Source organism: Phycodurus eques, chromosome 18 (genome assembly GCF_024500275.1).
Source record: "Phycodurus eques isolate BA_2022a chromosome 18, UOR_Pequ_1.1, whole genome shotgun sequence".
NCBI classification, from domain to species: Eukaryota; Metazoa; Chordata; class Actinopteri; order Syngnathiformes; family Syngnathidae; genus Phycodurus; species Phycodurus eques.
In genome coordinates, this window is record NC_084542.1 from 650,001 (window position 1) to 665,484 (window position 15,484).

General features: G+C 44.7%; 1 protein-coding gene across 2 annotated transcripts in view; it reads right to left on the reverse strand.

Moving 5' to 3' along the window:
* mdn1 (midasin AAA ATPase 1) overlaps positions 1-15,484 on the reverse strand; it is a 146,251-nt gene that overhangs the window by 65,743 nt on the left and 65,024 nt on the right. For both annotated transcript variants that reach the window (XM_061703734.1, XM_061703735.1), the window contains 12 exons: positions 14,424-14,562; positions 14,112-14,226; positions 11,455-11,685; positions 11,167-11,364; positions 9,206-9,414; positions 8,251-8,373; positions 7,943-8,140; positions 5,114-5,221; positions 4,199-4,387; positions 1,352-1,441; positions 1,013-1,276; positions 670-937 (listed from right to left, as the gene is read on the reverse strand). In XM_061703734.1, the coding sequence (XP_061559718.1) occupies positions 670-937; positions 1,013-1,276; positions 1,352-1,441; positions 4,199-4,387; positions 5,114-5,221; positions 7,943-8,140; positions 8,251-8,373; positions 9,206-9,414; positions 11,167-11,364; positions 11,455-11,685; positions 14,112-14,226; positions 14,424-14,562 (2,132 nt within the window). The remainder of the gene's footprint in view (positions 1-669; positions 938-1,012; positions 1,277-1,351; positions 1,442-4,198; positions 4,388-5,113; positions 5,222-7,942; positions 8,141-8,250; positions 8,374-9,205; positions 9,415-11,166; positions 11,365-11,454; positions 11,686-14,111; positions 14,227-14,423; positions 14,563-15,484) is intronic.

Here is a 15,484-nt window from a genome sequence, read left to right on the forward strand (position 1 = left end):
AGCAGAAATGTTTTTGTTACCTTGGCCAGATCTGTGCCTTGCCACAATTCTGTCTCTGAGCTCTTCAGGCAGTTCCCTTGACCTCATGATTCTCATTTGCTCAGACATGCATGTGAGCTATGTCTTATATCGACAGGTGTGTGGCTTTCCTAATCAAGTCCGATCAGTATAATCAAACACAGCTGAACTCCAATGAGGGTGTAGAACCATCTCAAGGATGGTCAGAAGAAATAGACAGCACCCGAGTAAAATATATGAGTGTCACAGCAAAGGGTCTGAATACGTATGGTTGTGCGATATTTCAGTTTTTCTTTTTTAATAAATCTGAAAAAATGTCAACAATTCCGTTTTTTTCTGTCAATATGGGGTGCCATGAGTAAAAAATTGAAATGATTTTAGGAAACGGCTGCAATTTAACAAAATGAAAAATTTTAGGGGGGTCTTTTTTTTCATGGAATTACGGAAATAAACTTTTCCATGATATTAAATTTTTTTGGAAAGCGTCTGCATAGTTTTGTCTAAATTTTTTTCAAGCGATTTAAAACTTTGAAAACTTAAGACTCCCAGCTTTTCTTGAGTTTTGTAATATCATCAACCATTTGGGAATTATGTACATTTTATCCATGGTAAATTCACATTAGTGAATACTTGACAGCATCTGACCATTACCTGTGAACACTTTGAGCTTTGTGTTCAGTTTTTGCAAGAGGAGGAGGATGACTTCCAGTTTGTTTAGCGTCTCAGAGCTCAATGTTCTGACAGAGCTTTCCAGCTTCTCGTCCCTTAGCCACTGGCAAAACAGACCCCATGTCTGGAGCAGAAACTCTGTGTCATGAAGGCCTACTACATCCAGTGACATCAAGCCACGCCTTGTTACCATGGCAACCAAGTAGTACACACTTTGAAGAACATGTTGCCAAGGACGCATGATATCCACCTTACAAAGAAAGAGATGGTTGTCGTCAATGTCGAGACAATGACGGTAATCTGCTCAATTAATCCAGAAAGTTACCTGTTCAAAGCCTCCCAGCAACTCTGTCGTGTCCATGGCACTGTTCATGGCCATGACCCTGAGGCGGTTTCCTGACAAGAGAGCAAGCAGTCTCACCAGGCTTGTCTTTCCACTGCCTGTTGGCCCAACCAGGATGGTCATCCAGTTCATCTCAACGCATTTCATCAGGGACTCGAGTGGCCGCAAGGCTCGGTGTGTGATGGAGAGCGGGGGATCTAAGCCCACGGGGGCTCCACCGCTACGCTGCAGGACAGAGAAGCCCACCTAATGGGGATATTTTAGACAATTACTCATTTCATGTTGTTGCAGGAAAACAGCTGCTTTAACAGTAGGATCTACCTGTAAGCTTAATGGAGTGATATGAAATTGTCCCGAACCCATGTAAGGCTCGAAATCTTCCCCAAACACTTTCCTGAACACAGTCAGCACCTGGGTCGTGGAAGAAGAGGTTCGACAATGTAACACCATGTTTCACACCAATGAAAATGATTCAACTTAGAAATTAGACTGCTCAATGAGTTCATTAGGTTTATTTCTTTCAGATAAAAGCTTTTTGGGTGTATGAATGTGAGGCTTTGTAAAGCGCTTTGGGCACTGTGATAGTGTAGATAAAGCGCTAAGTGCAGTCAATTTTTTGAGGCTCTCTTTCATGGTTTGAGGGAGTGCGAGAGAGCAGCCACTCAAATAGAGTATGGTCCAGGTGATGAGGATCACCCATTATCACCATCCTTTGGTCATGAAGAGCTTTGTATAAGTCTCTACCAGACATGACAAAGCTGATAAGGTCCACAGCGTCCGTTGCTCGAGTGATTTGAACGGTACAGTGAACCCCCGTTTATAATAGGTGAAAATCTGCAATATGGAGACCATATAACCCTAACCCACACACCTTAAACACATTTGAATTTACCAAAAAACACACTAAACAACAAAAACCCAATGGCAAGCATAGCAGGTACGGTATAGAAAATAACATGCAGTTCATATTGTAGTGTCTGTGTACATGCATGTGCTTTAAGAGGCGGGGCCTGGTTGGGTGCCATGTGATTTTTTTTTTTTTTAATTTTTATGTTATTTGTATAGCCCTTAATCACCCCAAAAATCTCTCTGACAAAGATCGGCAACATCCCCTAACCTAAACTCTGAAACCGGGCAAAGAAAAACTAAAAAAAACAGAGAAGGGACCACAGATGGAGGCATGCCCCTTCCAGAATGAGCAGGCTGCAATGGATGCCGAGTGGGCAACATGTATCACGTGCTGTCCAATGTCAGTTCATACAGCATAAGCGTCACTTTAATGAAATGAAGCGTGTGTGACTTTCTGAGTGAGTGCTGTGTCGACAGCAGCTTCAGGTTGAGTGTGCTCACTGTTTTTTACTGCTCCGTGACATTCAATAAACGGATGAAAAGTGCATCGGCGACTGTGACTCTCCTTTACAACACGCGAGGGCACTACCGTAAGTATACTGTAAAAAAAAAAAAAAATATATATATATATATATATATATATATATATATATATATAGTCGGGGCATGAAAGATTAACCTATATCACAGGGAAATACTTTTTCATTACAAAAAAAATTAATTCCATTAATACAAGATTAATACGGCTTTACATGATCAGGATTTTTGGGGCCGATCACAGATCAGTGAGTTTAAAAAAAACGATAACGAGTGTATCCGGTCGCATTTGAGTTGACAAGATCAAGCCCACTGATCGTAAAAAACGTGAGGCGGTGGTATCGGATTACAAGGCTTTATTGCAGTAGTCTGACAGTGCAATCGTGAAAGAGCAAATTTGTCTTGTAGTCTCAACATTACGTGTTGTCTGTCTCAGACGTTGTCTGTTCCACACCGCCGACGTTTTATTTTTGTTTGTTTGTTTTTTAAAATAACTTCATTGGCCGTCAGATATTTACAGTACTACGTCAAAAGACACGCGACAAGGCTAAAAATAAACTAGCCTTTGGATTCAAATATACTGTGCACGCGGCGACGCGGAGTTAGTGTCTTTTGCGGAGCCGATCATCGGCGAATTATGACAAAGCCGATCTGCCAATCAGCATAAAATGCGAAATATCTGCCGATGCCGATCAGACGATAAAAATCGGTGTAAAGTCTATTCATACGTTTCTTCCTATACACTGGACTGCCCAAAGTATTCGCTCACCTGCCTTGACTCACAAATGCATTTAAGTGACATTCTACTCATATTCCATAGGGCTAAATGTGACATTGGTCCACCCTTTGCAGCTATAACAGCTTAAATTCTTCTGGGAAGGCTGTCCACAAGGTTTAGCAGTGTGTTTATGGGAATTTTTGACCATTCTTCCAGAAGCGCACTTGTGAAGTCACACACTGATGTTGGATGAGAAGGCCTGGCTCTCAGTTTCCCCGCTAATTAATCCCAAAGGTGTTCTATTTGGTTGAGGTCAGGACTCTGTGAAGGCCAGTTAAGTTCATCTACAGCAAACTCTCTCATCTCTGTTTTTATGGACCTTGCTTTGTGAAGTGCTGCACAGCCATGTTAGAAATAGAAGAACTGTTCCCACAAAGTTGGGAGCGTGGAATTTTCCAAAATATTGGCCCCTTAGTTCCAGTGAAAAGAACTCTCAAGGATTCAACATACAAAGAGCTTTTGGACAATTCATTGCTCCCGACAGACTTTGTGGGAACAGTTTGCGGCTGGCCCCTTCGTGTTCCAACATGACTGTGCACCAATGCACAAAACAAGATCCAGCAAGACATGGACGAGTTTGGTGCGGATGAACTTGACTGGCCTGCACAGTGTCCTGACCAAACACCTTTGGGATGAATTAGAGTGCAGACCGATAGCCAGGCCTTCTCATCCAACATCACTGTGTAACCTCACAAATGTGCTTCTGGAAGAATGGTCAAAAATTCCCAACACACACTCCTTAACCTTGTGGAAAGCCTTTTCGGAAGAGTTAAAGCTGTTGTAGCTGTAAAAGGTGGACCAATGTCATATTAAACCCAATTGATGGGATGTCACTTCAGATCATTACTTTTGGCAATATAGTATATTATATATTTTGGGGGAGGTGCCATGGGTCACTGATCAATTAATAGATGAAAATCAAAATAATCATGAAGACAATATCCTCTAAGGGAAAAAACAAATGAATAAAATCTAGCATTCAAGAGACCGATAAAACAGTTTACCTGTGCCTTGTCAGCTTCTGTTCTCATCTTGTCCGCGTACACCAAAGCCACATGTTGGCCAGGGTTGAAAAATCCTGGCGAGTGGTCTGCCTGCATTAGCTGACACCAGCGGAATATGTCACGCAGGTTGAATTCCCAGGGGCTTCCTTTTTGACCCCAGCGCCGTTCAACACTCACCTCGCGGAAAAGCTATCGAGGCACAAAGTAAACAATTCACTCGGCACTGCATCAAAAACCGACATCAATGTGTAAAGGATATCACCACATGGGCTCAGGAACACTTCAGAAAACCAATGTCAGTAAATACAGTTCTGCGCTACATCCGCAAGTGCAACTTGAAACTCTACTATGCAAAGCAAAAGCCATTTATCAACAACACCCAGAAACGCCGACGGCTTCTCTGGGCCGAGCTCATCTAAGATGGACTGATCCAAAGTGGAAAAGGGTTCTGTGGTCCGACAAGTCCACATTTCAAATTAATGCATATGATTAATCACCAAAAATAATCGCCCGGATGGGAAATTAGATAAAACAAAAGGTAATTTGCATATAGTGCAGCGCTGACTTTTTTTTCCCTTGAAGCACAACTTTAAAATACCATCTCAAAGCAAAATGTGGTATTATGTGTGGTATATTTGGAGCCTGTGATTAACCGCTATTAATCAAAATTCAAAAGTGTGATTAATCAGATTTCGATTGACAGCCCTACTAACAATGCTTAATGTCTGAAAACCGAGCTCAATCGTCACCAAACTTTGTGAGCATCTCTAACTTGTGCCCACTTTGACCTCTGATCGCCCCAATATTTTGCATTTTATGGACGTTAAGCGTTTTCCTCTCCATAGGCATTCACGAGAGAAAAACGTAATGGCAGTGTTCTGCCATTTTTATACATGTATAATAATAAAAACCTACTCTGTCACTGAACTCCACCATTCTAGAAATGATTTCTTTATCAATGGCTGGAAAATGGGAAACTCCTATGAACTCCATGTCCTTGCTGGTGAGCTGGTCCACAAACATCTAGAAAAACAAACAAACAATAATCAGGGTTACAGTCGTCAATGACAAGAGACAAAATTAAAGGCTTAAGAAATATAGATTAATAACGATTAGTATCACATTAATACTAATTGCACAACCTCTCTATCCCCACCCGTGACCAGTATGATGCACTGCATTTCCCCAGTTTTAGGAACAGAACTCCATCCAGCTGTACGGCACAGCAAAGCAGAGCCTTTACAGCTCTTCAGAAGAATCGAATTCCATCCATCCATTTAACGTAATCATTGTCCTCACTAGGGTCGCGGGCATGCTGGAGCCTATCCCAACTATCTTGGGGCGAGGTGTGAGTGTCATGTTTTTGGGATGTCGGCGAAAACCTACGCAGGCACGGGGAGAACCTGCAAAGTCCACATAGGCGAGGCCGGATTCGAACCCGGGTCCTCAGAACTGTGAGACAGATGTGCTAACCAGTCGTCCACCGTGCCATCCGAATACAATTCCATTATAAATAATTGGAAATGGATGCAGCGATAAAGCGGGGGAAGCTGCTGATAAATTAGTTCCAATAAGAAATCAGCAAATAACAGACTCCGCAAAGTCTTACAATATAGCGGGGATGATAATTTATTAGACCGTAAAATCCATTCATCCATCCATTTTCGTCCGCTTATCTGAAGCCGGGTTGCGGGGGCAGCAGCTTAAAAGCAGGGAAGCGCAGACCTCCCGGTGCGACATGCCCAGAAAACCACACCAGGGCGGCATCCGGGGAGCATCCTCAACAGATGCCCGAGCGACCTCATCTGGCTCCTCTCGATGCGGAGGAGCGGCCGCTCGACTCTAAACCCCTGCTGACCGAGCTTCTCACCCTCTCTCTAAGAGAGAGCCCGGACACCCTGGGGAGGAAACTCATCTTGGCCGCTTGTGACCCACAGCTCGTGACCATGTAAATCGAAAGCTCAGCTCCTTCTTCAGCACGACTCACCCATATAGAGTTTGCATTACTACAGGCGCTGCACCGATACATCTCCCGCTCCTTTTTTCCCCTCACTCGTGAACAAGACCCCGAGATACTTGAACTCCTCCACTTGGGGCAGGATTTTCCCCCTGACCCGGAGAGGGCACGCCACCCTTTTCTGACGGAGGACCATGGCCTCAGATTTGGAGATGCTGACTTTCATCGCAGCCACATCACACTAGGGTGTGAACTCCTCCAGCGAGCGTTGAAGATCATGGCTTAATGAAGCCATCAGAACCACATCTGCAAAAAGCAGGGACGTAATACCGATGTCACCAAACCAGACCACCTTAACACGTTGGCTGCGCCTAGAAATTCTGTGCACAAAGGTAATGAACAGAATCAGTGATGAAAGGCTGCCTTGTCGGAGTCCAACTCTCACTGGAAACGAATCTGACTTACTGCCAGGAATGCGGAAACACGGTCACCTTCTACCCACAAAACATATGTAGACTGGCTGGCCGAACTCCCATGCACCCTCGAAGATCCTGCTGAGGGTGTAGAGCTGTTCCACGGCCAGGACAAAAACCACGCTGCTCCCTCCTGAGTCTGAGATTCGACTTTGTGATAGACTCGCCTCTCCAGAAAGCCTGAATAGACCTACTGAGGTGGGAGTTAAAACTCCTTCTGACAGGGAACTCTGACAGGTGTTCCCAACAGACCCCTCCAACACAATACAATTTGGGTCTGCCAAGACAGACAGGTGTTCCTGCCAGGTGTTCCCCCACCATCAGAGGCAACAGACACTCAGAATACGTTTGGATCTGCCAGGCCGGACTGGCATCCTCCCCCAACATCAGAGCCAACTCAGCACCAGGTGGTGATCGGTCGACAGCGCCGCTCCTCTCTTCACCCGAGTGTTCAAGACATGCGGCTGAAAGTCCGATGACACAACCACAAATTTCATCACGGAACTGCGGCCAAGCGTGTCCTGGTCCCAAGTGCACGTGAACAGCTTTATATCTGAACATGGTGTTCGCTGTGGGAAATCCGTGACGAGCACAGAAGCCCAGTACCAGAACACCACTCGGGTGCTGGTCAAGGGGGGGCTCTTCCCGATCACACAGTCCAGGTCTTACTGTCATTGCCCAGATGAGCATTGAAGTCCTCCATCAGAACGAGATAGTCCCCAGCAGGAGCGCTCTTCAACACCTCCTCCAAGGAGTCCAAAAAGGGTGGGTACTCTGAACTGCTGTTTGATGCATAGGCACAAACAACATTCAGGACCCGTCCCCGACCTGAAGGCGGAGGGAGGCTACCCTCTCATCCACCAGGGTAAACCCCAACATCCAGGCACCTAGCAGCGGGCCAATCAGTATGCCCACAACTGTTCGGCACCTCTTACTGTGGGCAACTCCAAAGTGGAAGAGAGACCAACCTCTCTCAAGAGGACTGGTACCAAAGCACAAGCTTGGTGTGGTGCTGAGCTATATCTAGTCGGAACTTCTCAACTTCGGACACTAGCTTGGGCTCCTTCTGTCCCGAGAGCCAGCTTCTACAGCGTACGGCTCCCACCTGCCTCACTACACACCCGACCCCCTTGTCCCACCCCACGGGTGCTGAGCCTGCATAAGTATTTTATTATTGCACAAACAATTCATTACAGTTTGAGTGAATTTGCTAGACTACACAAGAGGCTGAAAGATGACAGTTGTTTATATAATGGCCAGTTACATTTTCGCAAATAAGTAAAAACAACAAGTAACTTTTTAACTCTTTGCTACCTGTGTGAATCTGTTAAGGAAGGATTTGGGAAGCCCCTTACGGCCGCCACCTTGGGTGTATGGGTTCTGACAGCCAAAAATTTTGGTCTTGTCTTGCTGAACTTGGAAGGTCATGCCCAGCTCAGCAATGAAGATTTCTGCTCTGTGATCAAAGCAGGCATTCAGTCCTTCCAACACGGACTGTGATGCCAGGTTCAGCTGTTAGGATAAAGCAAATGACAACTTCATTTGATGTGTTCTACGCAAACACAAAAATGGGTGGACATATATAAAATAATAGCAGGCAGATTACTTGAAGTGGTTTGTACCTCATCTAGGAGAACCCAATGCCCGTTCTTCAAAGCAGCCAAAAGTGGACCATCACGCCATGCAAACTCTCCTCCCTTCCCTCCCTCTACGGGTAGATCCGCCCCAAACAAGTCTGGAACATCCTGACAGAGAAACGCGTACATCATCAATACTGGAGCTTTTTTGTACAGTAAACCCTTGTTTATCTTAGGGGTTACGTTCAAGAAAATGTAGTAGCAGTAAATGAAATCCACGAACTAACAACTAATTATTATGACATTTTATAATTATATATGTTTTAAAGTTCCATATAAGCAAATCAAAGCCAATTTGAGAAACTCCGCTTCGGAGAGGAGCAGGTATATTATTTTTCCACTTCAGGTCACCACCCACACACTCTACACAAGCACACGCCGATTGAGCATGCCCTGCTTGAGTGACGTGAACCCAAGCCCATGCGGACGGACGTGGTGTGAACAGGTGATTTGTGGGTGGTGGTTGTTCCTCACCACTGATGGTCCTGGGAATGTAGTCAGCAAAAAGCATTACGGGTACCCAGAATTCATTGCAGTAATGTTTTAAACTACAGTACTATAATTGTTGAAAATCATGCTAAACGTTGCTCTTGCATTTGTTGCATTGTTAATGCAGTCAGCAAAAAGCATTATGGGTACTAAGAATTCATTGCAGTGATATTTTAAACTACAGTGCTATAATTGTGGAAAATCAAGCTAAACTTTGCGCTTGAATTGTATTTGTTCTTGTCGATATTATGAGCGTGTGCATACCAGGTGTACCTAATTCAACATATTTTATTCACTGTCACGACAATACTTTTGCACTACTTGTATGGCGACTGCTATTTGAGGGCCCTCCTCAAACGCTGTTTTTGGTTTTGGTTTTTTGTTGTTGTTGCTGCTGTAATGGGGAATATTGCTGCTGTACACAGGTACAGTTATATGAAGAAATACTTACAGTTTGCTCTGACAAATTGATTCTGACAAGATGGTTCCCTGAAGCTTTTGCCAGTGCAGATACGAGACTAGTCTTCCCCACACCAGGCGATCCCTCCAGCAGAACTGGCTTCCGAAGTTTCAATGCCCGCAAAAGCCTCTGGGCATTCATTGCCGCAGTGCCTGCTGTAATCGTGTAGTCAGACAGGTTATTGCTCTCAGTCAGAGGACCTGTATGGACACAAGGTATTGTCGCCATTATAAAACGTAGTAGGAGTCAAATATCAAATGTGTTAACTGGAGGATTTACAAACTATTAAGGAAATACCTGCAGTCAGTTTCAAACACCGGGGGTGATTTCAACCACTGCAGCCTTAAAATCAGTTCTATCAAAATACTACCAATGAGGCAAAACTCGAGCTTGGGAGGAGTTCGGTAAAGCCATGGAGAACGACTTCGAGGAAATTCTGGTCCACCATCCGGCGTCTCAGGAGGGGGAAGCAGTGCACCATCAACACTGTGTATAGTGGGGATGGGGCGCTGCTGACCTCGACTCGGGACGTTGTGAGTCGGTGGGGTGAATACTTCGAAGACCTCCTCAATTCCACCGACACGCCTTCCCACGAGGAAGCAGAGTCTGGGGTCTCTGAGGCGGGCTCTCCTATCTCTGGGGTTGAGGTCACCGAGGTGGATAAAACACTCCTCGGTGGCAACGCCCCAGGGGTGGATGAGATCCGGAGTTCCTAAAGACTCTGGATGTTGTGGGGCTGTCCTAGTTGACACACCTCTGCAACATTGTGTGGAGGACATCAGGGAAGTGCCTCTGGATTGGCAGACTGGGGTGGTGGTCCCCCTTTTTAAGAAGGGGGACTGGAGGGTGTGTTCCAACTACAGGGGGAATCACACTCCTCAGCCTCCCTGGTAAAGTCTATTCAGGGGTGCTGGAGAGAAAGGCCCTACGGGAAGTCGTATCTCAGTTTCAGGAGGAGCAGTGTGTTTTTCGTCCTGGGCGTGGAACAGTGGACCAGCTCTACACACCCTTGGCAGGGTCCTCGAGGGTGCATGGGAGTTCGCCCAACCAGTCTACTTATGTTTTGTGGACTTGGAGAGGGCGTTCGACCGTGTCCCTCGGCGAGTGCTGTGGGAATATGGGTACCGAACCGACTGATACGGGCTGTTCGGTCCCTATCTGACCGGTGTCAGAGTTTGGTTCGGCAGTGAGTCGGATTCATTTCCGGTGAGGTTTGGACTCCCCCAAGGCTGCCATTTGTCACCGATTCTGTTCATAACCTTTATGCTGAACTTTTAACTTTAAATGCTGAAAGGTACATACAGGTTTTGGAGCAACATATTCTTTTTCAGGGACATCCCTACGTATTTCAGCAAGACAATGCTCAGCCACAACCTGCACGTGTTACAACAGCGTGGCTTTGTAGTAAAGACTGAGTACTACTAGACTGGCCTAAACCCTTTTCCCATTGAAAATACGACAATGGAGACTCCGGGACTGTTGAGCGACGGAAGTTGTACTTCAAGCAAGAATGGGAAAGAATTCCACCTACAAAGCTTCAACAATTAGTGTCCTCAGTTCCCAATTGCTTATTGAATGTTGTGAAAAGGAAAGCTGATGTAACACAGTGGTAAACATGACGCTGTCGCAGTTTTCTTGGAATGTGTTGCAGGCATCAAATTCAAAATGAATGAATATTTGGGGTGAAAAAATACCACCAAAAAAAAAATTTCAGTTTGAACATTAAATATCTTGGATAGTCAGTTTAATATAAATTGAAAAGGATTTGGAAATGATTGTATTCTGTTTTTATTTACACAATTTCAATTTCATTTGAATTGGGATTTGAGGTCACCGAGGTGAATGTATGAAATACATGAAAATGACCCTAACATGAATAATTAACCCACCGATTCATAATGTGGACGACAACCCAGACAGACAACTATAAAATGTGATATTTTGAACTATACCTAAAGGAACGTAGAAGGGGTTGATGCCAAAGAAGTCTTTGCCCCACTGAGGTGCTCGAAGAAGGCCGGTGTCATAGATCCTGAGTGCATCAAGGGTCTCCTGATCAGATTTAGTCATTTTGCTCAGTCGCTTGTGCAAGAAGCCCAAGCACATCTTGCGTGCCATGGTAGCGTCGTTGGAACTGGACACAGTGGTTCCTTCAAAAAGAAAAAGAAAGGACCATATGGCATTTCTTTTACATTTCCTGTTAAGTAAAAGCCCCAGAAGAGGTAAAACAATTTACCCACCTGAACCAATCCCATCAATATAAACCAGACATGCAGCGTGGATGATAGCTTGAACAGTGTCCTGTTTAAGGTCCCAGTCTGCACCACCTTCATTGTCATCCCGCTTACACACAACATTGAGGTAGTTCACCCATGAAAGAACGTCTCGGACACTGAGGATGCAGTGTCGGCCAAAATCCTGAAGGGTCAACCACTCCATGAAATCCAGGATCAGGTCTGCAATATCACCACCTATGTGGGATCATTGAAAAAAGTGTCAGGAACTCAATATTTATTAAGTACAGTGAATTAAGAAAGTAGTCGAAGCGAAACCATTAACACTGACAGAGGTATGACTAATTAAGCTGTTTAACAATTTCTAAGACCACAAATATATTTCTTTTTTCACCGGAGGGAACAGAAAAGAGAAGCAAGAAGAAGCAGAAAAAACTGTCGCCTTCCACAAAGCCATAGCCACACAGAACGAACTTAATAAAAGTTGGCATCATTTCTAGTTTACCTTCCTTGTTTGGCATCACATGACTGTTATAATTAATAATAATAATTGTTATCCTGCTCTGCTTTCAGACATCAGAATCAGAATTATCTTTATTTGCCAAGTATGTCCAAAAAAAAACAAGGAATTTGTCTCGGGTAGTTGGAGCCGCTCTAGTATGACAACAGACAGTCAATTGACAGAGAACACTTTGAGACATAAAGACATTGACAAAAAAAAAAAAAAACAGTCACTGAGCAGTGAAGGGTTGCTAGTTACAATACAGACTACTACTAGTAGTAGTACTAGTGTACTACTACTACTACTACTAGCTAATACGGACATGTATTAATATGGAGTAGCTTAGCCTTTGCCACCTCTACCTTTGCCCTGTGTCGCATCTCAATGTATTCCGTTCGCCTCTCCTCGGTCCTCTCAGTGTCCCACTTCTTAGGTAACCTTTTTCCTTGTATGAGTTCCTGTACTGTGAGGTTCCACCACCAAGTCTCCTTTCCTGCCAGAAGATACACCAAGTACTCTCCTGCCTGCTGCAGTGCTCCAATATTCTGTAAGCTTCTCCTGTCCACCGAGAGCCTGCCTCACACCACTTACCGAAAAGCTGCACAACACTTGTCCTGTCTCAACTTCCACCACATGGTTCTCTGATCTGCCTTTGTCTTCCTAATGTTCCTCCCCACCATCATCCTATGCTGTCTAGCCACACTCTCCCCTACCACTACCTTAAAGTTGGTAACCTCCTTCAGATTACATCATCTGCACAAGATGTAATCCACCTGTGCTTCTCCCTCCGCTCTTGTAGGTCACCCTGTGTTCCTGCCTCTTCTGGAAAAAAAGTGTTCACTACAGCCATTTGCATCCTTGTTGCAAAGTCTACCACCATCTGTCCCTCCAAGTTCCTTTCCTGGATGCAGAACTTAAGCCATCACCTCGTCATCACCCCTATTACCTTCACCAACATGTCCATTACAATCTGCACCAATTATGACTCTCTCTCTGTCTGGGATGCTCAGAACGACATCATCTAGCTCCTTCCAGAATTCCTCTTTCACCTCTAGGTCACATCCTACCTGTGGGGCACAGCCACTAATCACATTCCACATAACACCCTCAATTTCAAGTTTCAGCCTCATCACTCGATCTGATACTCTTTTCACCTCCAAGACATTCTTAGCCAACTCTTCTTTTAAAATAACCCCGAGTCCATTTCTCTTCCCATCTAAACCACGGTAAAATAATTTAAACGCTGCCCCTAAACTTGGAGCCTTAATGCCTTTCCACCTGGTCTCCTGGACACACAATATATCACCCTTTCTCCTAATCATCATGTCAACCAACTCCCGAGATTTTCCTGCCATAGTCCCAACATTCAAAGTCCCCACATTCAGTTATAGCCTCCGTGCTTTCCTCTTCTCTTTCTGCCGAAGAACTCTTCTTCTTCTTCGACTTCGACCCACAGTAGCTGAATTTCCGACGGCGCCGGTGGCGGACGTTGTTAACCCGGGCCACGACCGATCCGGTATGGAATGCTTTGGACGAACGCTCATATTTGTTTGGCAAAGTTTTAAGCCGGACGCCCTTCCTCACCCAACCCTCTGCATTTATCCGGGCTTGGGACCGGCCTACAGTCTGCACTGGCTTGTGCCCCCCATAGGGCTGCAGTTGATTGACTGAATATCAATACACCAACATGGTGCAGGACCCTGCAATGTGACTATTGCGCACATGTACATTGCAATGACGCTGCGCAAACGATATATTGTGCAGCCCTAATTCATACCCACGTTTACTCTGAACTCTGTAAAATTGGCTCAACAGAAGTAGTAGCAGCAGTAGATTTATTCAGCTGTGGCTTTACAACAGAACAGAAGTGACACAATGCCATGTCTGAAGTGTGTGTTCACACAGCAATGCAGGTTGCACCATTTAGACAGTATTTAGGTTCATGGCGACCGCGACATTTGCTTTCGACACCAAGAGACATGGTCTTGAGTGTTAAACTTCACACTCTGGTTGTGGCTAGCGTTGTGGTTGTTATAACGGAAGCTGACAAATAGACAGATCAACTTCAACCCACACACACAGGACAGCAAACTGGGATAAAGTTGGGATCTGATCAGATGATCAGCATGAAAGAGGATCATGTTTTTCCAAGCTACCTTACCATCTAGTGATAGGCCAGGACGTAGATTGTGTTGGATGATCTGATAAAGGTCAGTACGGTCATTGCTTTGTGGACACCAGATCTCTGTGAAGCGGTTTCTGAGGGCAGGAGAAAGCTGCCCAACGGTAGACAGGCACAAACGTGACATTTTAGCACTGTATAGGTCTACACATTCAAAAACATGTTAAGAGCAAGAAAAACAAACAAGGCAAACATGACCTAATGTAACCATAGTAAAAGTCAGAATGATTCATTTTACATCTGTAAATTTTAAACTGAGGACACACACACATACAGTATTGCAGTTTCTACCTCCTTCTTTCCAAAGTCTCCTCCAGGGTTCATAGTGGCAACCAAACGGAAACCTTCAGCAGCTCTGATCAGCTCCACATTATTGTCTTCACCACTGCCTTTCTCCGCCAGAACAAGCGACTTCTCCATCTCTAAAACACTGGCATAAGAAATAAGCACTGTTCTGTAAGGTACTTTGTGTACAGTATAAAATACAAAAAAACATACTTGTGACATTTCAAATCCAACACATATTTGTCTTTTTCCTCCAACTATATGTATGTTGTTTGTATTTTTTGGACAGTTTATAATACCTTCAGGAGAAAATAAACTATGCTCAACAGAGCACAGAGGTATACAGAGATATTTGAGTGAAGTCTACTATTATTTAAATGGGACCGAATTGCTATTGTGGCTGATTTCCCAGATCAGGAACGACAAAACCACTTGTCATTCGATATAATCCATAACCAACTATTTGGCCTTACGACGCCAAAATGAAAAGTTGGCATGTTTGATTTTTTTTGTCTTCTTTTTTCCCCGTGTAGTGCAGACATGTCAAGCTCCCCGGCCCGCAGGGCAAGCCTTCTTATTTGGATGAACTATACAGTACTCAGTTTTGGGGGAGTGGCGACTTTTGCATCCGCTCGTGCATTTTAAGTACTAGGAACTGTGACTGCTAATCCTGGACAGTCTGTTTGTTCTCAACTGAAGACACATGGCCGAAGGTTGTGTCAATCCAAATCTGACTGCAAAAAAGTGAAAGGCAAACGACCAAAGAATACCGACGGACCTCTTATTTGATCGCAGACAAAGACCTCTACATCTACATCGACTTTCAGATTCCTATGGGTGAGTTTTCTTTAAGAGACAGAGAGATTATATGCATATTTGTTTAGATGGAGCTGCCAGTCAAGAGAGGGAGAGAAAGACCAAAGAGAAGGTCGGTGGATGTCGTGAGGGAAGACACGAGGGCAGTTGGTGTTGGAGAGGAGGATGCAGGAGATAGGCCGACATGGAAAAGGATGACGCGCTGTGGCCACCCCGAAAGGGACAAGCCGATAGGTAAAGAAGATATAGAT